This window comes from Rhododendron vialii, chromosome 9a, assembly GCF_030253575.1.
Source record: "Rhododendron vialii isolate Sample 1 chromosome 9a, ASM3025357v1".
Taxonomy (NCBI): Eukaryota; Viridiplantae; Streptophyta; class Magnoliopsida; order Ericales; family Ericaceae; genus Rhododendron; species Rhododendron vialii.
The window spans coordinates 3,414,451-3,440,964 of NC_080565.1; the positions used below are offsets into that span (position 1 = coordinate 3,414,451).

At 47.9% G+C, this 26,514-nt stretch overlaps 1 protein-coding gene across 1 annotated transcript; it reads left to right on the plus strand.

Annotated features, from left to right (window-relative positions):
- The first annotated feature begins 189 nt into the window (after positions 1-189).
- On the plus strand, positions 190-25,347 carry LOC131301984 (serpin-Z10-like). The gene is made up of 3 exons (XM_058328524.1): positions 190-308; positions 22,765-23,174; positions 24,418-25,347. Exons 1-3 carry the CDS (start codon positions 275-277, stop codon positions 25,210-25,212), a joined length of 1,239 nt encoding a protein of 412 aa, XP_058184507.1. The 5' UTR covers positions 190-274; the 3' UTR covers positions 25,213-25,347.
- Positions 25,348-26,514: the final 1,167 nt, after the last annotated feature.

A 26,514-nucleotide genomic window follows, 5' to 3' on the forward strand; every position in this document is an offset into this window, starting at 1 on the left:
AAACCGACCGGCTGAGAATCCATGGCTCCGCGAATAAGACAATCTTGTAAAGCCCACTGGGCCCAATGTATGGGTTCCACACACAATATGTGTGGGTGTGTAAGATGGATGTGTTAAAGAATTATTGCGATTAAAAATCCTAGTATTAGAGGGGTCGAAACATATAAATACCTAAGCATTTAGCATCTCTCTCTCTCTCATACATGTATGTATAGGCGGCTTCTTTGCTGAGTGATCAGACGCTGGTTCGTTTTTGTCCCCTACGATCATCGCGATGAAGAGAAAGGCTACTTCGTCACTAACAAAGGGTTAGTTTCAATTCTCTTTCTTTTCTTCAAATTTTTTTTTTGATAAGCGAAAGTGTTTTTATAAATCTTTGTAAAGAAATTACAAAGATCGAAAGGATCACGGGCACACCGGCTGCATAAGCCACCCGAGAAATAAAGGCAAAGGAAGGCAAGGAACCGACCAAAACACCATAACGAAAAACAAAGAGCCTCACACCCGCAACCAAAACAACTTAAATTTGAAAGGAGATTGAGAAGGTCGAAAACGAAGGCCATGTTTGTTTCAATGTAAAATGTTTTTCATGTAAAATGATTTTGCAAAAAACAAAAGTTTCGTTTCTATTTTTCAGTGTTTAGTTGATAGTTATAAAATAATATGTGATATATATATACACACACATATATATGTAAAACATTTTTACATATTTGATAGTTGATAGTCCTGCTATCGGTACAGATTTATGTGCACAGATTGTGAAAAGTTATACGATTGGATCGAACATCTATAGGTATCGGATTGAGATTATTTTTTATGGGGACCTTTGAAAAAATATTTTACATTTAATGAACGGCTCGGATGATTTGTGTGGGACCCGTGGTGGGCCCCACAACAAAATCTATGCACAATCTGTGCACAGATTGTATGTGTGTGTAGCATTTCTGATATATGTATATATATATATGTATGTATGTATGTATGTATGTATGTATGTGTGGGCACGCCACCCCGGAAATTTCGCCTTGTGAAATCGGGTGCGGCCCCTTTTTGGGTTTGGAAAAGCGCGGCGAAACGCCTCGATTCAGAGTCGCCACTCGGGTTTTAGCGGTGAGAGCACCCAAGGAACCGAACTTGAAAACGTTTGCCACGTTTGTTTGATTTTGAAAAGGGCATAGACCGGTCCGTCGTCACCTTCGATATCTGAGGTTCGGGAGCCATGTTACGAGAGGGGAATGGTTTTATGGCACCCCTCTCGCCCAATCCGGAGATCGGTCTCTACTCGGGCATTTTATAAAACATTTGCATTTCTCTCTCATTTGATCATTTTTTTAGCCAGTTAGGGCGGGGGAACAGTTAATGGGGATTAAAGCACTGTAACAAGTTGTGATTTATGACAAAAATGCTCATGAATGGCTTGATTGCAATGCTACAATATAGATTGAGAACAAGCACTGAGCAAACTAGACAAAATGCAGTACGCTGCCCCGCAGGGGCGTGAGCAAGTTCTACCAGGATGCACTGGCCGAGCCACTGCATGTTGATATGACTTGCGCATGCCACAGGGAGACCGGCGTACTCCACTCATCTGGTTTCACAGTCCTTGTTTGCAACCCTCTGGGCTCTGGAAAAGGACCAGCGCACACCCAGGACAAACCATGCAGTTAAATAAGCAGGATATATATATTTACAGACAGCTGGGATGGCTTGAAGCCATGAACATAGACAAGAAACCCCCTAAACAGAGTGGGGACAGAAAAGAGGCCAAGACTGAACTAAGATGCAAGGGCCAGCCACTGGATCCTAGCTTTAACTGCCGTACGCCAGCCATTGACTGTCGTACGCACGTTTGACCCTAATCCAGTGCTTGGCTTTTACATCATCTGGGCTCTGGAACATGACCAGAAGGATCCCAGAGGCCTTCCAAACAGAAAAAGAATAGGCAATAACCTTTGTATCTCAACAGTTCTAAACATACAGAAAGCAATAAACTGGTTATTTAGCATGCAAGGGTGATTGACATAAAGATAGAACAAAAGGAATGACGATCCATGATCCCCACGCCAGCTGTACTCGTACTGCCAAAACTGGCGTACGGCATAGTGTTACTGGCGTGCGCCATGTTCGATCTGATACGATCGTCGAATTTTACCAGTTTGAGGCCAGGACTAGTATTACTTACTAGCCTGGGCCTCACTGGTTCCCCTCAGGGGCCAAGAACAGAAAGGGACACAAAGGTGGTATACCTTTTTTGTTTGAGGATTGAAGGTGGTATTGAACTTTAAAGCTTGGAGATGGAGGTTTGATGGTGACTGGGTGACAGTGGGATGTATGGAAGTGGACTGTTTTCTTTTCTCTTTCAATGGAGGAAAAAGAAATGGAGAGCAAGAAAGAAGGAATGAGAGAACTTCTTCTTCTTAATGAGGCCAACCCCTTGCAAATGAATGCAAGGGGGGTATTTATAGGGGGGAGAGAGACTGAGATCAGTCTGGTGCTAAGGCATGTTTGGCTGGTTAAGGCAAGGTTGGAGCCTCCCATGCATTAAATGCATGGGACTTGCCTTGATGGGGGGTGTAGGAGAGAGAGGGAACGTGTCTGCCGAAAGTAATCATCTGGGACGCTGTAGCCGACGTCAGGGTGGCACAAAAGTCCCGCCCAAGTTGCTGAATAAAGTTGATTTGACTGGGTTTGACTGGCGTGCGCCAGTAAAAGATGAGCCACTGGTCGATGACTGACACGTGGCAGATGACTGGCGTACGCCTTCAGGACGCTGGCGTATGCCAATTGGGTTTTGCTGGGGCTGTTTGGCTCTGGTTTGAAGGGTTCGAAAGGGGTTCGAGAGAGGTTCGGGACGCTCAAAGCTCAACCACACCTTTGTCCTTAAACTGTTTTCGACTAAGATCATCATTGGGAAAATAAAAGATCGACAAATAACGTTATCTGGACAGTCCAGAATGGGGTGTCTACAGAAGCCCCCCTTTGACGGCACTTGATGCACCATTGACTGGAGACAAGTAACGTCAAAAGTTTTCTAGACACCCTCTTTCAAGGCTATCCAGAATGCAAGAACTTTGAAGAACCTGTTTGGTTCGACGTAGGGGCGGATAGACCGCTGCTTCGCTGTCTTTGATAGACAGATCACAGAAATGTGGACTCTCCTGGGGAATGATCCTTTTGCAAGAGCATCGACTCTGTTGGGGAAAGCAGATTGTGGGGCGGGTAGATCGTCTTTGATTTGAATTTGGACGGGTGGACCGTCGTTGATTTTGAATTTGGACGGATAGATCGTCGTTGATTTGAAATTGGACGGATAGATCGTCGTTGATTTGAATTTGGACGGATAGATCGTCGTTGATTTGAATTTGGACGGATAGACTGTCGTTGATTTGAATTAGGACGGATAGATCGTCGTTGATTTGAAATTGGACGGATAGATCGTCGTTGATTTGAATTTGGACGGATAGATCGTCGTTGATTTGAAATTGGACAGGCCTCTGCTTGGGGATGGGTCCAAAACTTTCCAGAATGAGTTGGGCTTTTCTTTTGAGGATGAAATCTAGTACACAGTGAATTGGGCCTGAGGCCCAGGACTTACTGGCGTACGGTATCATAATACTGGCGTGCGCCACTTTTGCGAAAGATCCAAGCCCAGACCCGGCCCAGATCCGGCCCAATCGTCCCATACGTCGACTAAACAGTTACAGAAGGCCAGGAAACCGCCATTCCTTCAGTTTTTCGAAACTCCAAACATCAAAAACTCCTCCAAACCTTCAATCTCTCACTCAAATCTTCTATTCCTCTCAAAACCCACTACCCCATACTCGTTCATGGCGGAGTCCGGCGGTGGAAGCGGCAATGGGGGTGATGGAGAAGAAAGAGATCAAACAAAGGGTGAAATCGAGGCCCCGGGGTCGCGGATCGACGATCAAACGACGGCAGAGGCTTCGTCAAGCATCGGTGCAGGCAGTACAGACGGTGACGGTGGCAGTGGTGGCCATGCAGTACAGGCGGGTGGTGACGGTGAGGGGCGTACGCCAGGAGGGATACGGCGTACGCCAGGCTCTGTTGTGATAGTGGGTCCACAGGTTCGTCGATTGGATCCAAGCAGTGGGGTAGAAGGTGTGGTGATCACCGGTTTGGGCTCGGCTGGAGCCGGCGGCAGCAGTAGGGGTAGTGGCGATGATGGTGATCGGCCGGAGACGCCGGGGAGAGATCCGGCGAGGGGCAAGGGCCCTGTGGTCGAGGAGGGCGTATCCGGCGAGGTACCCGTGGAAGAGGTGGAGTTCAGGCCTGCAGTAGGGTCCTCGGTGCACGTACCCATCACTCAGGGAGACTTTGCCGAGTTTGTGTCCGAGGAAGAACTCGGCCGGTTGCTCCGGGAGAACCCTGGGGTGGTGGCTGCAGTGCTGGCAGCACGAGAGGATAGGGCCCGGCAAGTGGAGAGAGCGCAGGAGGAGGAGCGCCAGAGGGAGGAGGCCGAGAGGGCCAGGGTCGAGGAGGAGGCCTTCGTGAGCGAGACCGGGGCAGCAGAGGAGGCTCAAGGGGAGGTGTGGTCCTTTGAGCGAGCGGTGACGCTTGCAGAGTCCGCACGGCTGGCACCCCGTGCTAAGTTTGACGCGGCCACCTACGCCTTGCCCGAGCCACACGTGTTTATTCCGTCTGGGGTTGATAGCCTTGCACCTTTGAGGGAGAGCTACGACGCAGAGCTTGTTCTGAGAGACCCTCAGAGACACCTGTCCGTGAACTGGGCGCAGGTATTCCTTTGAACTTTTCCTTTGATATGCATGTCTTGTCATTTGAATCCAAATGTAGCTTTGAACTGTCGTAGCGTAGTTCGCAATGCCTGTTGACTATAACCCTGAACTGTAACTTGATAGAGAAAGTAGAACCTCGAATAGCGTACCTCGACTTTTGAAACTTAACTTGAATGATAGAACACTCGAAGTAGTTGAATCGACTTGCAGGATGCCCAATGATTTTGACAAAACGGTTGGTGCCCCACTTGAATGAACCATAAGTTGCCTTGATCAATAAGTCTATCCTTTGAACTTGAATTCGACTAAGTAGATTGCCATGACATGACGGACGCCCGGATGGAGTGCCCAATAGCTTGAATCGACCATATTGATAAACTGAAAACTCGTGCAATCGACTGAGAGATGTACCTTGAGAAAAGAGAGGCCCTGTAGCTCGGAACCTGACTAAGAAATACCTTTGAACTGATTCGACTGATAGCAGAACTAGACAGGAGAATACAAGTGCCCGGTAGCTTTGTTCGACCCTTATGACGCCTGTTTCGCCTGTAGAGTTACTTTTGAAATTCTGAATTCGACTAACCGTTTGGATTGCAATTGCTGATGAAACTCTTTTCACTGCCTGTCTTTGTTGTGCAGAGGGGGGCGGCCAGCACTCGGGGCCACGGAGGTCCGGCGAGCTCACTTGAGTTGTACAGAAGCTTGCCCGAGCGTGTCAGGGCCTTGGTTGACGCTGCAGGGTTCCGGCCGTTTATCCTTACTCTGACGGCCGTGAAGAGCGATCACGCCCTGCTGACAGCATTGGCCGAGAGGTGGTGGGATTCCTCAAATACCTTCCACTTGCCGATTGGGGAGATGACAGTGACCCCGTCTGACTTTGCAGCGCTCACAGGCTTGAGGGTAGGTGGAGAGCCTATCCCATTTGACTCAGAGATTTACAGGGATCCCGAGGCTCTGGCGTGGTTTTTGGGGCAGGCGCCGGCGGGTGAGGCGGAGACCGTCCATTATGACCAGTTTAAGCGGTATTTGCACGGGAGGGAGCCGGAGTCAGACTTGGAGGCGGAGCAGATGGCGAGGGCCTACTTGTTGTACTTGTTCGGGGCTACCTTGTACCCGAACAAATGATCCACGGTGCACCTGTCCTACTTACCGGCCCTCCATGACTTAGGCGCAGCTTCGAGGTTTGACTGGGGAGGAGCGGCTCTGGGTGCCTGCTATAGTTTCATGGGAGAGTTCTCGCGCGGAAAGAAGGCGACGGCCGGCTACTGAAGAGTGTGGGAGGTAGGAAACAAAGCTTGTCATTTACTTCCCGTTTTTCTATTTCTTGCACTTGTCTTTAATTTGCCTATGAACTGTATTCTGACGCTTTGATTGCCTGACCGTTTGCAGCTGTGGGCCTATGAAGTGCTGAAGATGTACCCGCCGGAGAATAAGTGCCCTAACCTGAGGATGCTCCCTCGCGCCATGATCTGGGGTCCCATGTACAGCGGCAAGAAGAAGTCGAGAGGGAGCCTCCTAGCCTTCCGGTCGTATCTGGACGAGCTGTCGGGTACTCAGGTACGCAACCCGCCAAACTGATTATCCTGCCCTTTGGAATTGCTTTACTGCTGTCGCTGATGTTTTAAAATCTGTGCCATTGTCCTACAGGTAGATTGGAACCCGTGGAGTAGCGCCGAGCTTGAGCCTGAGTACCTAGCACAGAGCAGGGTGGTGACAGCAAGCCGGGTGTTGTTGGAGTCTGCTTTCGGGTGGCGGTGGTACCTGGGTGACCGGGTGACACGGCAGTCACTGGGCTCTCTTGAGTACCAGGTGCCTGGGCCACTGCCTCTTCACGCTTCTCATACGGACAGGTACACGCTGGCCGAGCTGAGGCGTTTCACTGTTCCGCCCGGGCTTGCTGCTTTTCTGAGGCCTGGGCGTGACTATGCTGTCTACCGGAGGCAGCGCTTGGCTAGACCGCTTGGAGTGCTGGAGCACGTTGCCGTGCAGAGCGAGGCGCTTGAGGCTGGCGAGGAGAGGCGGAGCCGGGAGAGCAGGACAGCCCAGCCGAGAGAGAGGAGCGACTATGCTACAGCGACGGGGCTGCCTCGGCTTTCTTGGACCCTAGCTGTGCGGGACACGGCAGGAGAGGAGGCTGTAGTTCGGTTCGAGCCCGCCAGGACAGACCCAGCAGAGATCACAGGGCCGGTAAGACATTCCTTTACCCTTTTGTAGTTCCCGTATTTTCGCCTTCAGTATGTACACTTAGCCTGCATTCTGATTCTGTCCCGAAATATGTCACAGGCTCCGATAGAATGGGTACGGGAGGCAGCTCGCCTGATGAAGGCCATGGAGAAAGAGTTCCACAGGATAGCCGGCGGCGCCTCTTTGCAGTTGGAGTACCCACCACCAGCTCCAGCTCCCGTTGAGCAGCCTCAGGTATAACTTTTCCTTTTACTTTTGATCAGGATTGCTTTTGACATTTCCTGCACTCAGCATTTCAATATATACAATATGCACAATGTATGTTAACTGAATTGAATGACTATGCAGGGACATGCTAGGGCGGCTCCTAGGAGGAAGAGCGTGCGGCCTCCCCCAGCAAAGAAAGCAGCTTCGAGCTCCTCCCGGCCAGCGGCAAGGGTGGAACGGGTAGTGCAAATTACTCCGGCCAGCGAGGAGCTCCAGTTCCGCCGGGAGCTGAGGAAGAGGCCTGCAGAGAAGAGGCTTGCCGAGGGACCCTCGCAGAAGAAAAGGAGAGAAGAGGAAGAGGCAAAAGAAGAAGAGGAAGAGGGGACGTCCCTCAGCAGCGGCTCTGACTCAGCGAGCGACCCCAGGTTCCGGATAGACCCTCGAGAGGTAGAGGACAGTGAGGACGACGACGACGAGGAAGACCTTTTTGATGACTGAGGGCTATCACCGAGCCTTAGTCTATTTTGCCGGTACTTTGATACTTGGAAACATTTGGATACTTTGGATGGGGCCTGCGTGCCTTTTGACCTTTGGGCAAGTGTGCCCTGATACATTTAGCTCTGCCCGGGCCGTTGTGCCGTTTTGATACTTGCTACATTTCCACCGTTAACTTTGGCACAGTAGTATATAACGTAAGCATTTTCTGTTTTATTGCTTCCCCATTACCTTGGTGAGACTTGGTAAAGGAAAAGAACAAAACGTCCGCTAATATCTAACATGCATTGGTGAATACTTTGAGTCGACAACAAACACTTGTATATGCACACAATTGACTTAGCTCGGAGAAAAGATGGACAGAAAAAGTCCTAGGATACGACTCGTATCCCAGACACGCGGGGGACACGGGAGTTCTGGGTGCCGGTAGGCCAAACTCCAAGATTCTCCCCGGGGAAAGAAACTGACCCTTTTGAAAGGTAACATAGATGTATAATGACTTGCACGAGCCATTAAAACCGGTAAAATTGCCCCTGGTGCAAGGGAAAAACTAAGAAAAGCTAAAAATGCTGCAAAAATGGACATAAGACGCCAAAGATGACTCGATATGGTCCCGGATTGAAACCGACACCCCCACACAGTCACATAAGGCCTATGAAACATGTATGGTATGACAAAACTTGGCAAGAGCCCCGGAAACGAGTTTTGACCATCCGTATCCTTGATTTTAGCTTGACACGGGCCACCGGGGGTCCAAAATCTTCATCGGGCGTGGCTTTTAAAATCCGATGCCTTCCCACAGTCTCAAATGGTGTTTATGGCGTGTAGGAACCCACAAACGGCCAAAACCTGCCTCGGAACTGAAAATGAACATGCGGAGGCAGTAGCTGCTGCAAACTGGTTTCTGGTGAAACCTACTGGCGTACGCCAGAAATTGAGGCTCGTACGCCAGTAAGTGGGGGATACGGACACGCCAGTGATAAACTGGCGTACGCCAGGTTCTTGAATGCCAGACCCACTTGACTGACCAAATGTCCTTTTTCAGGGGCCATTTTGTTTTTACTCCCACACGGTTTGCACACGGCTTCTGGGTTCTCAGGGGGCAGTGTCCTTTGCAGAGGGGAGGTTTGGAGGTTAGCATGATGCTTTGGTGGCTTGTTGGTGATGAAAGAGCGAGGCTAAGGCCTATAAAGCAGAGGCATGAGTATTGTAGTCCTCAGGACTGAGTTGCTTCCCCTTCTTCCAGTATACCTCTACGCCTTCCATGGACAACCCCCTCCCCACTTTACTTAGGCCCTGGCTAGCGCAATTTCTAAGCGTTGACTGGCTCAATTTTCAATATCACGGCCTTGCCTCGTTCCATTTTCTGCGGCATGTGCCACTCCGCCCAGCGCTCCTGCAGGCTGCTCTCAGATTCTGGGATCCGGACGTCCATGTCTTTCGCTTTGGCGACGACGAGATGTGCCCGACTGTCGAGGAATTTCAGGCGTACCTTCGGACCTTCTCGTCCCCTACGCTTGTAGTTCCGCCCTACCAAGCGAGCATGCCTAAACTGTTGGCCAGTTCACTCAACATTTCCCGGGGCTTGGCGAATACTATCCTCGAGGGCGGCCACATGAATACCCTGCGGTTGATCGAAATGTACAGCCCAGACGGCGACTTGGATAGTGATGACGCCCAGGCGCGCCGCCGCTTCGCCTTGGTAATTTGCTTGCTGGCCGCCTATTTGCTCGTGCCGGCCCACGGGCAGGTCAGCCCTTCGCTTGTGAGCGTTGCTGCACAGATGGGGGCACGGAGGAATGTGATCCCTTTGGTCCTGGCTGAGACACTCTCGGGTTTGGACTTGGTGTATACGGGCCAGTCGGCCGTTTTCAGCGGCAGCCCGCTTTTGCTTCAGGTAATCTCACTCAACTCACCTTTTTCCGGCTTTTCACACGTTCTCATTTTACCTCGACACTCGGCTTAGGCTGCTCCCTAGCTCCTTACTTGTCTTTTCGCTCAGGTTTTATCTGACTTCTTACTTGTCTTTTCCTCTCATGCAGTTGTGGCTATCGGACAAATTGAATCTACTGCACCCTCCGGTGGCGGGTTGGAATCTCTTTCCGAAAAGGATTCATCAAAGGGAGATGCGCTACCCTGACATGGACACAGAAGGCTGGTACGAGTTCATGCAGCAAATGCAGCCTGACGAGATTGCCTGGAGGTGCCCCTGGTTGGATCTCCCGGACATGGCCATCCGCTCCGATGGGTTCGACAGGGTGGTGATCGCGGGCCTGTCGAGCTTCACTTTCTACATTCCCGGCCGTGTTCTTCGACAGTTGGGCGCTTCTCAAGAGAACCACCGCATCAGCATTGGGGATTTCCGTGTCCCGAATTTCAACGCTCAAACACTCAATGGTTACCAACGGCGCTGGGGCCTTAGAGCCCTTCAGGCTGAGATGCCGAATTTTTCAACAGGGTTGAGGAGCCGCTACAGACAGTGGCTGAGAGCAGATGTGCATGCACGGGAAAATATTGACTGACTCCGGGCCACTTTGCTATGCTTAGAATAAACTGCGAACCGTTAGGCTTCTTAAGCATTTTGTTCTGTTTTTCATGCTTCAACTGTTTTTAAGGTTTTTATGCTCAGCTTATGTATTAGAAGTAGTAATTTGCAATAAAGTTGAAAGACAACAGGTTTCCCCTTTCTGATTCGCTTCAGCGCAGCCTTTGACTTGTGCTCGGCCTTCTCAAGCCGCGATGTGGACCCAAAAATGTCAAACCTGGATCGAAATTTTGATGGAATGTGACCGAATCTCAAGGTGAGATTGCCTACGTATCCCTTTTCAGGGAATCAGGTCAGAACGTAGTTCAGGCAAAGGTTCACTCGTGTATTTTACCTCTCCTTTTACGCTCTAACTTTTGCCTAGCACTGCCTTTTCAGGTTTTCGGTCTAGCGAGCTTTCGACTCTTGCCTATTTATTTTTGCCTAGAACCGCCTCCTTAGGTTTTCGGTCTATCAGGCTGCTCTAACTTTTGCTTGGAATCGCCCACCCTTGTGGTTTTCGACCCAACGAGCATCTCTCAGGGATAATAACGTTTGAGCTGATCCAGGTTGACCAGGGTGTTGAATTCATTGCCGTCGAGGTCGATGAGCTTAGCAGCACCCCCGGATAGGATGGTCTTGATGATGTATGGCCCGGATCGCTTCGGCCTGAATTTCCCGCGGGGATCAAACACTAGAGCCCGGATCTCCTTTGTGACCATGTCTCCTTCGACCAAGCCCCTGGACTTCACCTTTTTGTTGAATGCTCGAGCAACTCGACGCTGATAACCCTGAACATGATACAAAGCCCGGAGTCTTCTCTCATCAAACAACATCAACTCGATAAACCTTCCGCTTAACCAGTCAGATTCCTCAAGACCGCTTTCGACCATGATTCTCAGCGACGGTACCTCAAGCTCGATGGGAAGTACCGCCTCCATCCCATAGACTAAAGAGAAAGGAGTTGCACCAGTTGAAGTGCGGATAGATGTCCGGTACCCCCAGAGGGCGAGAGGCAGCTGCTCGTGCCAATCCCTTGCAGACTCAGCAGTCTTCTTGATGATCATCTCGACATTTTTGTTCGCAGCTTCGACCGCCCCATTTGTTTGCGGGCGATAGGTCGTTGAATGGTGGATCTCGATGCCAAATTCCTCGAAGAGCTCCAGAACCCTCCCTTTGAAATGACTTCCGTTATCGGATACGAACGCATGAGGAACTCCGTACCGGTAAATGATGTTCTTTCGAATGAACTGAGCAACCTGAACCGTTGTCAGTGTCTTGTAAGACTCAGCCTCGACCCATTTGGTGAAATAGTCTATCGCCACTAGTATGAACTTATGGCCGTTTGAAGCAGACGGTTTGATCATCCCGATAACGTCGATGCCCCAAACAGAGAACGGCCATGGTGAAGTCATGCCATACAGCTTAGATGGAGGGACATGCTGCAAGTTTGCGTGGATTTGACATTTGTAACAGCGCCGGACATAGTCGATGCACTGCGTCTCCATTGTAGACCAGTAATAACCCTGCCTGAGGATTTTCCTAGCGAGCATGACGCCGCTCATGTGGGGCCCGCAGACTCCTTCGTGAACCTCCTCCATTATCTTTGTTGCCTCGACGCCGTTGACACAGAGCTTGTGCATTCCGCAGTGCGACCTTCGATACAGCTTCCCTCCACAGATGATGTACTGAGAAGCCAACCTCTGCAAAGCAATCCGATCTTTTTTCGTGGCCTCAGTAGGAAACTCCCCACGCTCCACAAAGTTCCAAATGTCATGGTACCATGGTAGGCCATCATCGACATCATCAATGGCGTTGATATACTCGTAAGCGGGCAAGTCCCTCTGTTCAATCACGATTGGCCGCAACTTAACACCTATTGGAAGTTCGATCATTGAAGCCAAAGTCGCCAAAGCATCGGCGAACTGATTCTTCAAGCGTGGGACATGGGTGAAAGTCACCTTATTGAAGCGAGGAATCAGTTCTTCCAAATCTTGGTGATAAGGCTTCAGCTTTTCTTCACGAACCTTCCAATCTCCATTGGCTTGGGAAACCACCAAGTCCGAATCGCCAATTACTTCCAGCTTCTCGACTCCTAAAGCGATAGCAGCTTCCATTCCGACGATGCAGGCCTCATACTCGGCTTGATTGTTGGTGACATCGAAATTCAGCTTGAAGGAGAGCGGAATGTGAGCCCCGGCGGGCGTGATCAACAACACTCCAATCCCAAACCCCCTCTGGTTAGCAGCCCCATCAAAATAGAGCGTCCATACTTCCTCGACCACTGTTAGAACCTCTTCGTCGGGGAATGTGAAATCCACGTCTTCCGGGCCGTCGATCGGGTGATCGGCTACAGCGCGCCCCTTTGCAGACTTCCTCGTGACATGTTGGAGTTCGAACTCAGCCAGCAGAAGCAACCAACGTGCTAGCTTATGGGTGAGTGCAGGCTTCTCGAACAGATACTTGATAGGATCCATCCGAGAAATCAGTCTCACCGAATAGGCTAGCATGTAGTGTCTAAGCTTCCTTGTAGCCCAAACTAGCGCCCAACACGTCTTTTCCAGAGGGGTATAGCGCTCCTCAGATCCGACCATCTTCTTGCTTAGGTAGTACACAGCCTTCTCGACCCCATTGCTTCCTTCCTGTGCCAGCAGACATCCCATGGCTGTTGAAGAAACGGACAGCTAGAGAATCAGAGGCCGACCCGGCGTTGGCGGCATCAGTACCGGTGGGCTCTGTAAATACCTCTGAATAGACTCGAAAGCGGTCTGGCATTTCTCTGTCCATTCGAACGGGACCCCCTTTTTGAGCAAATGGAATAACGGCCCGCAGGTTAGAGTCAACTTGGAGATAAATCTGCTGATGAATTGGACCTTTCCTAGAAAGCTTTGCACACCTTTTTCAGACTTGGGCGGCTCCATCTCAAGAATTGCTTTGATTTTGGAAGGATCCACTTCAATTCCCCTTGCGGTGATCAGAAACCCCAACATATTTCCAGACGTGACCCCAAACGTGCACTTTTGTGGGTTCAGGCGCACATTGTACTTGCGGAGCCTTTCGAGAAATTGCCTGAGTGTCGAAAGATAGTCTTTTTCCTCCTTTGCCTTCACGATCATGTCATCGATGTAGATCTCGACGGTCTTATGGATAAAGTCGTGAAACAAGGTCGTTTGAGCCCGCTGGAAAGTGCACCCGGCGTTCTTCAGTCCAAACGGCATTTTTACATAGCAGTAAGTGCCCCATTCCGTGACAAACGTCGTTTTCTCTTGGTCCTCGGGTGCCACAGAGATCTGGTTGTATCCGGAGAATCCGTCGACAAAAGAGAGCAAGGCATGCCCCGCCGTGTTGTCCACAAGCACGTCAATGTGTGGCAAGGGAAAACTGTCTTTGGGGCTTGCCTTGTTTAAGTCCAGGAAGTCGACGCAGACTCGGATCTTTCCATCCTTCTTAGGAACGGGCACGATATTGGCCACCCATTTGGGGTATTCTGCAACCCTTATGAACCCTGCATCAATCTGCTTTGTAACCTCTTCCTTGATCTTCTGAACCCAATCCGGCCTCATCCTGCGGAGCTTCTGTTTGACGGGGACAGCCCCAGGCTCCAACGGGATCCGATGCTGCACTATTTCAGGATCGATGCCGGGCATATCCCTGTGAGACCACGCAAAAACCTCGGGAAATTCCTTGAGGAGCTCAATCGTTCCGGCATGATTTTTCGGGGACAGATTTGCACCGATTTGCATCATGCGGGGGTCATCCTCGTCTTTCAAATTTACAAAAATTACTTCTTCTTTTAGAGGCTGAGCATGCCTTTCGTCTTCCTTTTCGATGAGGGAACGCAACTCAGCCGGGATGTCCCCGTCGAAGTCTGTTCCTTCATCGTCAGGGTCGACACAGTTTATATTGAAGCTAGCAAAGTAGTCAGAAGTAGGATCATGCATTTCATAAAACCCCACGGGATTGCCAAGTACAACAGACTCGAACTCGAAGTAAAAGCTACGATGTGGAGGGCCAAGAGGCACAAACTCTGACTCTGAGTTAGACTTAGACTTGACAGACTCCGTGTCAGACTCAGACTCATCGTCAATGCATGTTAGACGCGGAGTGAAAATGCAGTTATTGAGACTTCCCTGTGCCTTCACGATGAGAGAGGTAGGATCCTCGAGAGCATCTGAGGAGTCGGGCCCGAGCATCAGCACTTCAGCTTCTTCGCCCTTGCCAACCAAACCTACTTGGGAGAACAGCATCTCCAGATCCCCTTGATCAAAAACCTTCAGCCAGTCAAACTCTCCCTTGGTCTGACCCAGCTGCTTCTCGAACTCCTGTTTGGCCAGTTTTTCTTCGGCCGTCTCCTCATCGGACCAGGTGTCCGCAGCAAATATTTCAAATCCCGGCAGCCAAGTGGAAGTCTCCGGATCCCAGAACGGCTCTATCTGTCCCGAATAAGCAGAGCCTCCTCCCTCTCGCACAAAGTAGCTGTCGGGGTTACCAAAAAGGGTTCGAGGTTTTCCCGTGTCTTTCCTCCTTTCGGCGTCTTTGGCCGGTGGAGTGTAACCGAGACCAGAACCACCTTTGTTGGAAGAAAAGACAGGGAACTCAGCGATCCTTTGTTGGTTGACCCCGAGTCCTAGGCCCGGCATGAATGACATCTTCCTCATCATTTCGAGGATAGTTGAGCTTATGGTGAAGTCATCATCCATGGCAATGGCGAGGACTGAGCCAGATGTGTCGAAAGAGAAACCCCCGAAGTCCGAGTCTTCTTCCCCGTGCATAATGCCCAAGACAGGTGTGCCGTCATCCGTGAGCGGGCGGATCCCAGAGTCCGCGCAGATTGTTAAGGTTCCGGTAGGCAGCCCCAGCATGACTTTCTGGTGCAGGGTTGAAGGTACAGCCATAATGTCGGCCCTATGAAGCCAAGGCCTGCCCAGCAGCAGGTTAAAGGTGGCGGGGACGTCGACCACATGGAACTCTACATCCATTTCGAAGCCCTCAGCATCCAGTTTCAGCATCAGAGTTCCTTCCACCATGCGGCGAGTGCTGTCGTATGCCTTGACGGCCAGATTGGATGGCGTTAGGTCACTCTTTGAGAATCCCAAATGATAGGCAACCCTCATGGGGCAAACGTTGATGGCCGAGCCGTTGTCAATTAGCACGGTTGGCACCCAATGTCCCCAGCACTTGACGGTGATGTGCAGCGGGCGGTTGTGAGCAGTTCCTTCAACGGGCAGATCCCTTTCGGTGAAAGTGACGGAGTGCTTGGAGAGGAGTGGCAGCACGAGGGCAATCATGGCCTCGAGAGTGATGTCGATCGGTACCGTGAGCCGGGCCAATGCGGAGGACAGCTTCTCTCGATGCTCCTTTGATGACGAAATTAGGCCCCAGATAGAGACAGCGGCCGGAATCCGTTCGAGCTGTTTCAAAATGGCGTCTTCTTCTGGAACCCCATTTGGAAAGAGCGGATCAGTTCTCTGAGCAGCGGGAACAGTGGCTTTCTGACCGGGCAGATTGGACGAGCACCCAGCCTGGAGGTTGGATGGCTGAAACACTCGGCCGCTCCTAGTGACGTTGGCCACATCCCACCAAGATGATGAGTCAATAGAATCCCACAGATCGGCCGGTACTTCTTCCAGCTTGCGCTTCCCTCTGTCCGTTGATGCCACCGTTGCAGCCGAGTCTGTCCCCAGAGCGGTGTCCCATTCCAAGTCTTCCATCACTAGACCTTCCCAAAAGGCGGGATCCTGTGCAGCCTCTTCTTCAAATGGCGCTCCCGGGTTAGTGACGAACGGAACGTCCCAAAATCCTCCATCGACGAGAGCAGCATTGCCGGTCCACACTTCGTTCCCCATGTTTAGGTCGACAATGTTGTCGACGTCCCAAATATCAGCTGGCGGTGAGGTCTTAACGATTTCTTCCGCATCCCAGAGGTCGGCCGGAAGCGCATCTAGAACCATGATTGAGCAGTCGTCCCCGGGAGCAGAAACAATAGGGCAAGGCTGTTCCACAGAGACGAAGTCGAGAGTAGGATCGAATTCATGGATGCGTCGGTCGAGCGTGTCAGCAATAGCATTTACCAAGGGTAACATGGCGCCTAGTGGGCGACGAACGTCGGGCACAATCTCCCCCTCTTGGAACTGGTCCCAGTACTTCTCATCGAAGTCGTTTTGGTCCACATCAGTCTCAAGACCTTGACCCAATTGCCATCCACCAGGCTGTGGGTCCCACACGTATTCCTCGGCTTCCACTTCGACTGGGTTTAATTCGGGCTGGTAAAAGAGCGCGAACAAAGAGAGACCATCCAGAGGGTCAGCCTGCGCCGCGTTCCATTCTACCTGCCACTGGTCTAGCCATATTTGATTGACCTGAGGGTGCGCGGGGAACCCCATGTTATACTGTTCAGTCCAATCACTGCAAAGCTCTTCCCATTCCTTGGCTCTGTCCTCCATGGCCCAACCGGCCGCCATCATGTTAATGCTTGGTTCGGAGGGAAAGGGTACAACTGGTCTTGGGTTGAAGGTTGAGGTAATATGGTCGGTGGGGTTGAATATGGTGGGGCTGAGGTTTAGCTGGTTCACTTGGGGGTTAGGGTCATGTTTGGGTAAGGAATTGGAGATGACGTTAGGCTTTGTGGGTGGAGTCGGAAGGGTGCCATTGTCCACCAAATCCTGTATCGCATGACGGAGGCGATAGCAGGAGTCGGTGTAATGGCCGAGCATTTGGTGATACGCACAGAAAGCATTGGGGTTATGGCTAGGGGTGGATTTTGAGGAAGTGGAGTTGGGGCTAGAGGCCTGAGGTGCCCGGTTTTGATTAGCTTTTCCAACACCGAGGAGAGAGGTGCCTCGAAGTTGGCGAAGTTACGAGGTTGGTTGCGGTTTCGGGGTCTTTGAGGGGTTTGAACTTGGTTAATGTCGGCAATGTGGTTAGAGCTTTGGGCAGAGGGGTTGTTAGCAGAGTTCGCATTGGCGTAGCTGTTGCCACTGAACAAAGCAGTGCTGTTCCCGGTGTATGCACGGGGCTTTGATTTTGAGGCAGAGGTGGATGAGGAATTGTCACTCCTAGGCAGAACGCCGGTTTGAAGGGCTTCTTCGATGGCCAGCGCGGAGTCATAGAAGGTTTCGAAATTTGCGCCCTAAACCAACACGAGGTTTTTGGCGAAGTCGGGCTGCAGATTACGGGAGATGATGCGGATCTGATCCTTCTCGCTTGGGCGATCGGGCATGAGAGCGGCCTTGGCTCTCCATCTTTGGATAAAGTCTGCAAAGGACTCCTTTGCAGTCATCTTGGTGGATTCCAACTCCCGAGTGGTCATTTTGAGTTGGGCGTTGTAGCTATACTGAGCATTGAAGGCCGTGCCGATGTCCTCCCATGTCCGCCTCTTGGAGATGTCGAGCGACAGGAACCATTGGAAGGCGGGACCGGCAAGAGTTTGCGGAAATAGCTGAGCCATGGCATCCTCCTCGACGCCATGCAGCTTCATGGCTCCATGATAGGCCAACAAGTGAGTTTTCGGGTCTCCAGTACCGTCGAACTTTGCAAAGTCGGGCATTTTGAACCGGTCGGGCAGCCGGGCATTCGGAAATGGGCAGAGGCGGTCTATGTCTAGTACTCCCGACCCTTTTCTTTCAGATTTGGCGACTGCTTCTTCCAACTTGGCCATTTTGGCGACCAAAGCTGCCACTTCTGGGCTTGGAGCGGGATTCTCAACCAGCGGTTCCTCCTGGCCGGCGGCTCCCTGTTCACGCCTTTCACCTCCCTCCCCTCCTGCTACCAGGGGAAGTCGCTCCTCGATTAGGGTTTGAAGATTGGCCATAGAGGCGTCGGCCTGGTCGGCTCTCTGTTGCATGATGGCCAGGTTGCGCTGTAGATCGGCTAGGACGGTTGCAAGATTTGGAGGTGGGACATCCGCCATGGTTAGTACTTCTGTTTTAACAAGCTTGGGAGATGCTGGCGGAGATGGAGTAGACGGAGGGGACTCGTGCGGAGTAGTCGGTGGTGAGTCCTCTCGTGACACAGTGCAGGCCAGAGCTTCCGTTGCGGTCGACTGAAAGACGAACCCCAAATCAGATCCTCAAACAGACTCGACGGATGGTCCCAAGTAGGTTTGGCTCTTGATTTCGGAATTCTGCTTTGACATCGGCATGACTAGACGGCAAAGTATAAGAGCTCAGTGACAGCCTGCAGTCATTTTATTTGAAAGAATAGACGGGAATTGAAAAATGATCATGCCAACGTCGTCGGTGTCCTCCTAGACTCTAGAACTAGGGGGAGTCTGCTTCACGCCACTCGGACGGTTGCCACGGAATTCTCGGATTTTCTTTTCGACGGTGTATCCTTGATTGAATCGAATGTTACTAAGGGATGCCAAAACAGCCTAAGTCTTTGACTTTCTCCCTTTTCGAAGTTTCAAAGTTTGATTTTGGAACAACTCGGTGTAGATGGCATGATACCGTAACCGAAATGGCGTAAGCAGCACTGTGCCGGAGCCTGGTGTAAGTGATTAGCACTTTTAACCTGAGTGGTGTAAGCATCATGCCATTTTCTCCGTTGTTCCTAGTTTTCGGTTTGAAACCTCGATGGGGTTTTAGACAAGGACTTAGGAAGTATCGATTTCCCGAAGTCTCATTGATTAAGGATTTGAAAAATCTAGTAACGTGCAACATCGAGATGCACGACTCGTCATCGGTCCAAGGCAAACGTCGAGTGGGCGCAAGACAGACTCGACAAAAGACATCCTAAAAGCCGCCCTAGCATGCTCCTACGCAAAACGATCATGGATGTATGTACAAGCATGCGATAGGAAAAAGCGGTAACACATAAACAGGATATGGGGTTAGAAACAAGTAATCCTACCCTGCGGGTTCCTGTCTTATGTTGAAAGGTTCTAATGCATTGTACACGCTGTAGAGGCCGGTTTTGGCTTAAAGGGGTTCCTCTGACTAGAGCCGCGATATACCTCCCATTGCAACGCGTAGAGCAAAGCAATGGTCGAACGGTAGTACGACTCATCATCGTCCAAGGTTGTTGGGCGTTCGAGGACCCCGGGCTCCAGTAAACTGTGCCGGTTACCCAAAACACCTCAACGGGGCTGACCAACCATCGATGGAGAATGCCGAAGAATGATCAAATGAGAGAGAAATGCAACGCTTTTGAAAACAAATGCCTTTTGAAGCTTGACTCACTTTCGTTAATTGATATTTGGAGAAAACTACACAAGAGAACAATAGCAAAAGCCCCAGTTTGGATTGGTCGGATGCTGAGATCCTGTTACGTTACCATTCCGTTCTTTAGCAGCGCGAAGCATACTGTTTTTGACAAGCTTTTGCGATTTCTTCAATTATGTATTAATAGCCAAATATTAATCAACGCAACGTTCCCAGCAGAGTCGCCACTGTGGGCACGCCACCCCGGAAATTTCGCCTTGTGAAATCGGGTGCGGCCCCTTTTTGGGTTTGGAAAAGCGCGGCGAAACGCCTCGATTCAGAGTCGCCACTCGGGTTTTAGCGGTGAGAGCACCCAAGGAACCGAACTCGAAAACGTTTGCCACGTTTGTTTGATTTTGAAAAGGGCATAGACCAGTTCGTCGTCACCTTCGATATCTGAGGTTCGGGAGCCATGTTACGAGAGGGGAATGGTTTTATGGCATCCCTCTCGCCCAATCCGGAGATCGGTCTCTACTCGGGCATTTTATAAAACATTTGTATTTCTCTCTCATTTGATCATTTTTTAGCCAGTTAGGGCGGGGGAACAGTTAATGGGGATTAAAGCACTGTAACAAGTTGTGATTTATGACAAAAGTGCTCATGAATGGCTTGATTGCAATGCTACAATATAGATTGAGAATAAGCACTGAGCAAACTGGACAAAATGCAGTACGCTGCCCCGCAGGGGCGTGAGCAAGTTCTACCAGCATGCACTGGCCGAGCCACTGCATGTTGATATGACTTGCGCACGCCACAGGGAGACCGGCGTACTCCACTCATCTGGTGTCACAGTCCTTATTTGCAACTCTCTGGGCTCTGGAAAAGGACCAGCGCACACCCAGAACAAACCATGCAGTTAAATAAGCAGGATATATATATTTACAGACAGCTGGGATGGCTTGAAGCCATGAACATAGACAAGAAACCCCCTAAACAGAGTGGGGACAGAAAAGAGGCCAAGACTGAACTAAGATGTAAGGGCCAGCCACTGGATCCTAGCTTTAACTGCCGTACGCCAGCCATTGACTGCCGTACGCACGTTTGACCCTAATCCAGTGCTTGGCTTTTACATCATCTGGGCTCTGGAACATGACCAGAAGGATCCCAGAGGCCTTCTAAACAGAAAAAGAATAGGCAATAACCTTTGTATCTCAACAGTTCTAAACATACAGAAAGCAATAAACTGGTTATTTAGCATGCAAGGGTGATTGACATAAAGATAGAACAAAAGGAATGACGATCCATGATCCCCACGCCAGTTGTGCTCGTACTGCCAAACTGGCGTACGGCATAGTGTTACTGGCGTGCGCCATGTTCGATCTGATACGATCGTCGAATTTTACCAGTTTGAGGCCAGGACTAGTATTACTTACTAGCCTGGGCCTCACTGGTTCCCCTCAGGGGCCAAGAACAGAAAGGGACACAAAGGTGGTATACCTTTTTTGTTTGAGGATTGAAGGTGGTATTGAACTTTAAAGCTTGGAGATGGAGGTTTGATGGTGACTGGGTGACAGTGGGATGTATGGAAGTGGACTGTTTTCTTTTCTCTTTCAATGGAAGAAAAAGAAATGGAGAGCAAGAAAGAAGGAAGGAGAGAACTTCTTCTTCTTAATGAGGCCAACCCCTTGCAAATGAATGCAAGGGGGGTATTTATAGGGGGGAGAGAGACTGAGATCAGTCTGGTGCTAAGGCATGTTTGGCTGGTTAAGGCAAGGTTGGAGCCTCCCATGCATTAAATGCATGGGACTTGCCTTGATGGGGGGTGTAGGAGAGAGAGGGAACGTCTCTGCCGAAAGTAATCATCAGGGACGCTGTAGCCGACGTCAGGGTGGCACAAAAGTCCCACCCAAGTTGCTGAATAAAGTTGATTTGACTGGGTTTGACTGGCGTGCGCCATTATTAACTGGCGTGCGCCAGTAAAAGATGGGCCACTGGTCGATGACTGACACGTGGCAGATGACTGGCGTACGCCTTCAGGACGCTGGCGTATGCCAATTGGGTTTTGCTGGGGCTGTTTGGCTCTGGTTTGAAGGGTTCGAAAGGGGTTCGAGATAGGTTCGGGACGCTCAAAGCTCAACCACACCTTTGTCCTTAAACTGTTTTCGACTAAGATCATCATTGGGAAAATAAAAGATCGACAAATAACGTTATCTGGACAGTCCAGAATGGGGTGTCTACAGTATGTATGTATGTATGTATGTATATATGTATGTATGTATGTATGTATGTATGTACGTACGTGTGTATTACATACAAAATTTTGTCATAGGTGGATGAGATTGGAGCTATAGGAGAGCTTAGTAAACTAGTAAAGTAATACTCCCTCCGTCCCTTTTTAAGTGTCCTGCTTCGTAACTCCAACTTATTAAAAAGACATCATCATTACACCTTTCACATCAACTTTTTCCTCCACTTTCCCTACTTACCCATCATCATTACACTTTTACTCACTAACTTTTCAAAATAAAATCTACTTTTAGGGACAAAATAGACAATACACCAACTTTTACCCCCCTAACTTTACCAAATAGACACTTATTAAGAGACAGTCCAAAATGAAATACTGGACACAAAAAAAGGGACGGAGGGAGTATAATTATTGGTCGAGCATTGAAGCCAAGTTGAGAAAATTATCACCTTTTTCAAGAAAAAAAATTTCAACAAGTAAGATGTTTTACGTGGTAGGAAAATATTTTACGCCCAAACAAATGGAGCCGAAGATTAAATTCATCTGATTAATGTACTTTACCATATACGGGCTAAGTTCCTTAAGTATGTAGAATATGCATCTCTTTTCTTGTCTTCCTTGTGGACGTCTAAGACTGTTACTTTTTGCTTCTTGAAAAAAGCAGTCAAAAAAAGTAGAATGTCGCGATTAGAAGCACAAAAGAATACGCTAAAGATAAGTCGCTTTTACAACAAAACCTGACTTTTTACAACATGCAAACGAAGCCTGAATGATATATTCGGTTTGCAATCAAGTACTTAAGTTCTCTTATAAGTTTTGGTGCTCTCTATGATTTGTAGCAGTGAGTGCATATGAGACGAGCTTAGATTTGGGTGTTTCTTATGCTTTCCCCATCTTATCTCTCCCATGAGATCATCAAATAGATATGTAAAGTATGTTTAGTAGTTTGTGAAATTTTCTATAGATCGATGTAGTCTTCTTCCTTTATGAACAATTTACATACCTTCTATCTGATTTCCTTTTCAAGAATCACACTTTCTTGTCTTCTACAAATAAATCGTTAGACCGTCACCAGTATTGTTTGCTTCGTTATTTTTATTATAAACTTTGGGTTTGTGTCTTTTTTAATTTATGGAATAACTTATTTGGATTTTGTATTTTCTTAAACATTGTTCGTGGAAATGGATATATGGTCCATTGCCTTGCCAGAAAGCATGGGGATAGAGAAAAGATCAAGAATGGAGCTCTGTAGGCGAATGACAAAACAACTACTACTCAAGGAGGTTGAAAAGGGCAATTACAAAAACCTTGTTTTGTCGCCATTGTCTATCGATGTTGTTCTTAACATGGTGGCTGTCGGATCAAAGGGTCGTACGTTAGAGAAGTTACTAGGCTGGCTTGGTTCCAAAGACATGGAAGAAATCAAATCACAATCTTTGCAGATGATGGCAGTTGCAGGGGGTGATCAGTACCTTGAAAAGGGCGAGGAAGAACCGGTTTTGTGTTTGGTCAATGGAGCTTGGTTTGACCAACGTTTTCCTCCAAAGTCTTCGTATAAAGAGGATGTACTAAAGGGAATCTACGGTTGTGAGGCCAAGACAGTTGATTTCGTGACTCGGGTAATTTTCTGGCTCTCTTGTATTTTCTTTCCTTTGGCCATTAGCAAAATATAATCAACAGTTTTTATTTGCTCGGGAAAACGAATGTACTGCTGTCTGCTGAGACTTAAGGCTTTGAGATATCTTGTGTTATTGTTGTGAAGTTGCTAGAGGGACTATTGAACCTCCATTAGAATTGGGTCCTTCCCATGAGACAGAAGGAATGGGGGCCTAAAGCAACACTAACACGATTTGATCACCGCCATGGTGTTTTGTGACTAAACTGCAATCAGCCCTTTTAATTCTAATTGTAGAAGGAAAAAACATACCACTTGATCCACTGTTCCCAGATTTCTCTTCTTTCAGGCAACCCATGAGCGTGATCATTCATTCTCCTAGTAACGTGGGGAATAAAGTGGAAAAAAGTCCAAAAATACATATGAGAAAAGATGGTATTCCAAACTATACATCAGGTTGTCTTCTGATGCTTGTGAACCAGATTCTTCTGTCTCAAGTGGATGAGTATCAGGCAAGGGTGTTGCGTAGTAATATGGTAAGGGAGAGGAAGAGACTAGCGGTTGCACCGTGAAGGGAGGTGGTTGTTGTTTCCTTCTCTTCTTGTTGGGCTGGTTTTCCTTGAGAATTTCTCAGTTTCAATATTTTGAAACTCTGTCTGAAACGTTAAATTCCTTAGAATGCTTTGAAACTCGTTGAACCGACTACAAGAATTTAAGTCACCAAATTGAATTTAAATGGGCACAATTATTTCACGCCTTCTCTAAATCTCCAGGGGTTTTTAGCGATTCATAATGATGCAACAAAACTGGAATTGTGCTACTATGATTATGAAAAACTGGAATTGTGCTATTTTTCGCCTTTTGTTATTTTCTACTTTTCGGATTGAGGGGTCTAGATTTATTCATACAGATGAACAAACATTGGAGGATATAGGATCTTTAGATAAGATCTATATTTGGAATCTACAGTAATGAACACATCCTATACCAAATGTTTTTAGTCCCTACAATCAAACCATTTCAATTGAACAGATATATCTTAGCTTATGAGATTTTGTCTATTTCTTGAGAAATTAGACAAGAATTGCATTGATTTGGAGATTCACAGTGACTGTAAGGATTTGTTGTTTCAGCCTACATTATTCATATCAGTACCGTATTATTCAAATAAAGCTTAGAATTGCATATCTATGATTTCTTGTTTACGTAATGGTACCGACAGTTGATGGGATGGATATTCCACACAGGGTGATGAAGTGGTAGATGAAATAAACTTATGGGCTGAAGATGCATCAAGAGGGCTTATAAAAAATTTTCTCCCACGGGGCTCCCTATCTCCAGAGACGGTGCTCATTCTTGCAAATGGTCTTTACTTCAAAGGAAATTGGGAACATGATTTTAAATTTGATGCTAACCACACTAAAAATAGACCTTTCTATCTTCTCAATGGAGACACTGTTTCTGTTCCTTTTATGACGAGCCGCAAGCGTTATCGTCGTTGCAGATCTTTTGAGGGTTTCAAAGTACTCGAAATCCCATACCAAAGCAAGAGCAAGCAGTTCTCCATGTACTTCTTCCTCCCAGATGAGCGAGAAGGATTGCAAAATCTTTTAGAAAAGCTCATTTCTGATTCTGGATTTTCGTATGAGTATTGTTGTCTTGGCGAAACAAGGCTTGATAAATTTTGGATCCCAAAATTTAAATTCTCTTATGATTTCGACGTTTCATTGACCATGAAGGAGATGGGGATGTCGTTTCCTTTCATGGAAAATTCAGAAGACATTGCTGAGATGGTGCAAATTCATAAGAACGTCCCATTTAGTGGATCACAGATGATTCAAAAGGCTTCTATTGAGGTAGATGAGAAAGGTACGGTGGGTACTACAATTACTGCTTTTTGCTGCTTTGCAAAACGTGCGAAGGGCAAGCCAGAAAGCACAAGTTTCGTTGCCGATCATCCTTTCATGTTTATGATTATGGAAGAGAGATCAAGGTTTGTTATTTTCACAGGAGCTGTACTCGATCCAAGCAAAGTCGAATGACTTGTTCCTTTTCTTTCAGTCTTTCAAGTATTTAGGTAAAACGTTAGAAATTCAAAATATGGATTTAGATTATCTTTAAAAGTCCAGTTTTAAAATTGGAACTCCTAGCTAGATTTGTTGATAAATAGCTTACACATGAAGTACTTTATAGACTTTCTTTCTACTAGTTATCGGTTTTTAGCAGTGTTGGAAGAGAATGGGAGGTATAAGATGATGAGACGGAACCCAGATTTTAGTCGCTTGAGTTTGGAAGGAGACGTCTTCAATCAAGATGGTTTTTTGTAATGGTGGAAGAGGAGGTTTTTTTAGCTTTCTAAAGGAGGGAATGTTTGCCAATTGACTCGGGCCCAATTGGCATCTCTCGAGCCCTAGTGTGGGTATTTTGGATTTAGGGCTATGAATAGTCTCTGAAACATATTGTTAACTAAGAGCATATGTAATGGTAATAATTAAAATCAATAATCAAAATATGTTACGTCAGCATTTGATTATCCATTTATTCTATTATCAGACTTAACAACTTCTACCTCCATATTTGTTATTTTTGCATCCTTAATCAAAAATACCCCCACAATACACAATGCACATATGTCCAATCGCAAACGAGTTCTAATCATGCACCTGATCACATCAAATTATTCGTCTCAATGAGACGATTCCAATGTGTGGTGTTTTTGAGTTATTTAGTTTTGAGTTTAGTTATTGAGTTTTGCCTATTAGTAAAAGTTGTTAAGTTTTGTTAAGTTCCTAAATACAAATTAGTAACAGAGAGTCAGCACATCATATTCACCACACACAATGACACTGAAAATTCTTGTTCTGCCATCCGAATACTTAACAATAAACGATATTTTTAAATACATTCTAATTATTTTTACTTTTTTTATGGCACCAGAATCAGATAGGTTAACTCAGGATTTGAACTCAGTAGGGGATTCCCCATGTTTAATAGGCTCCTAAATTTTACACTCAATGTTTGTTATCAGTTTATGTTATCAATTTAACAGATTTTTTACGGAAACGGTCTATTTGACTAACGGAAGAAAAGTTTATGAGTAAGATTGAAGTTTTTTAAAATTTAGGAGCTTATTAGACATTGAGTGCAAAGTTTAAGAGTATTTTAAAATTTTCCCTAAATATTAAGGTCAAAGTTTGAGAGATGTTTTGAAATTTTTTCAAAAAGAGTGCTGAAAAACGTACTGGCCCATGAAAACCCCTAAATTCAAATCAAACCCTTTTAGGGAACCCATAAAAACGAGGAATTTTTTGGTGGCTCGTGGGTATATCCGACGTGGTACCCGT

What these genes read in the sequence shown, in the direction of transcription:
- LOC131301984 (XM_058328524.1), top strand. Translation starts at nt 275, where the DNA reads ATGAAGAGAAAGGCTACTTCGTCACTAACAAAGG. An exon ending in TACTTCGTCACTAACAAAGG is followed by an intron (nt 309 to 22,764) that starts GTTAGTTTCAAT and finishes TTGCCTTGCCAG; the next exon opens with AAAGCATGGGGATAGAGAAA. An exon ending in CAGTTGATTTCGTGACTCGG is followed by an intron (nt 23,175 to 24,417) that starts GTAATTTTCTGG and finishes TATTCCACACAG; the next exon opens with GGTGATGAAGTGGTAGATGA.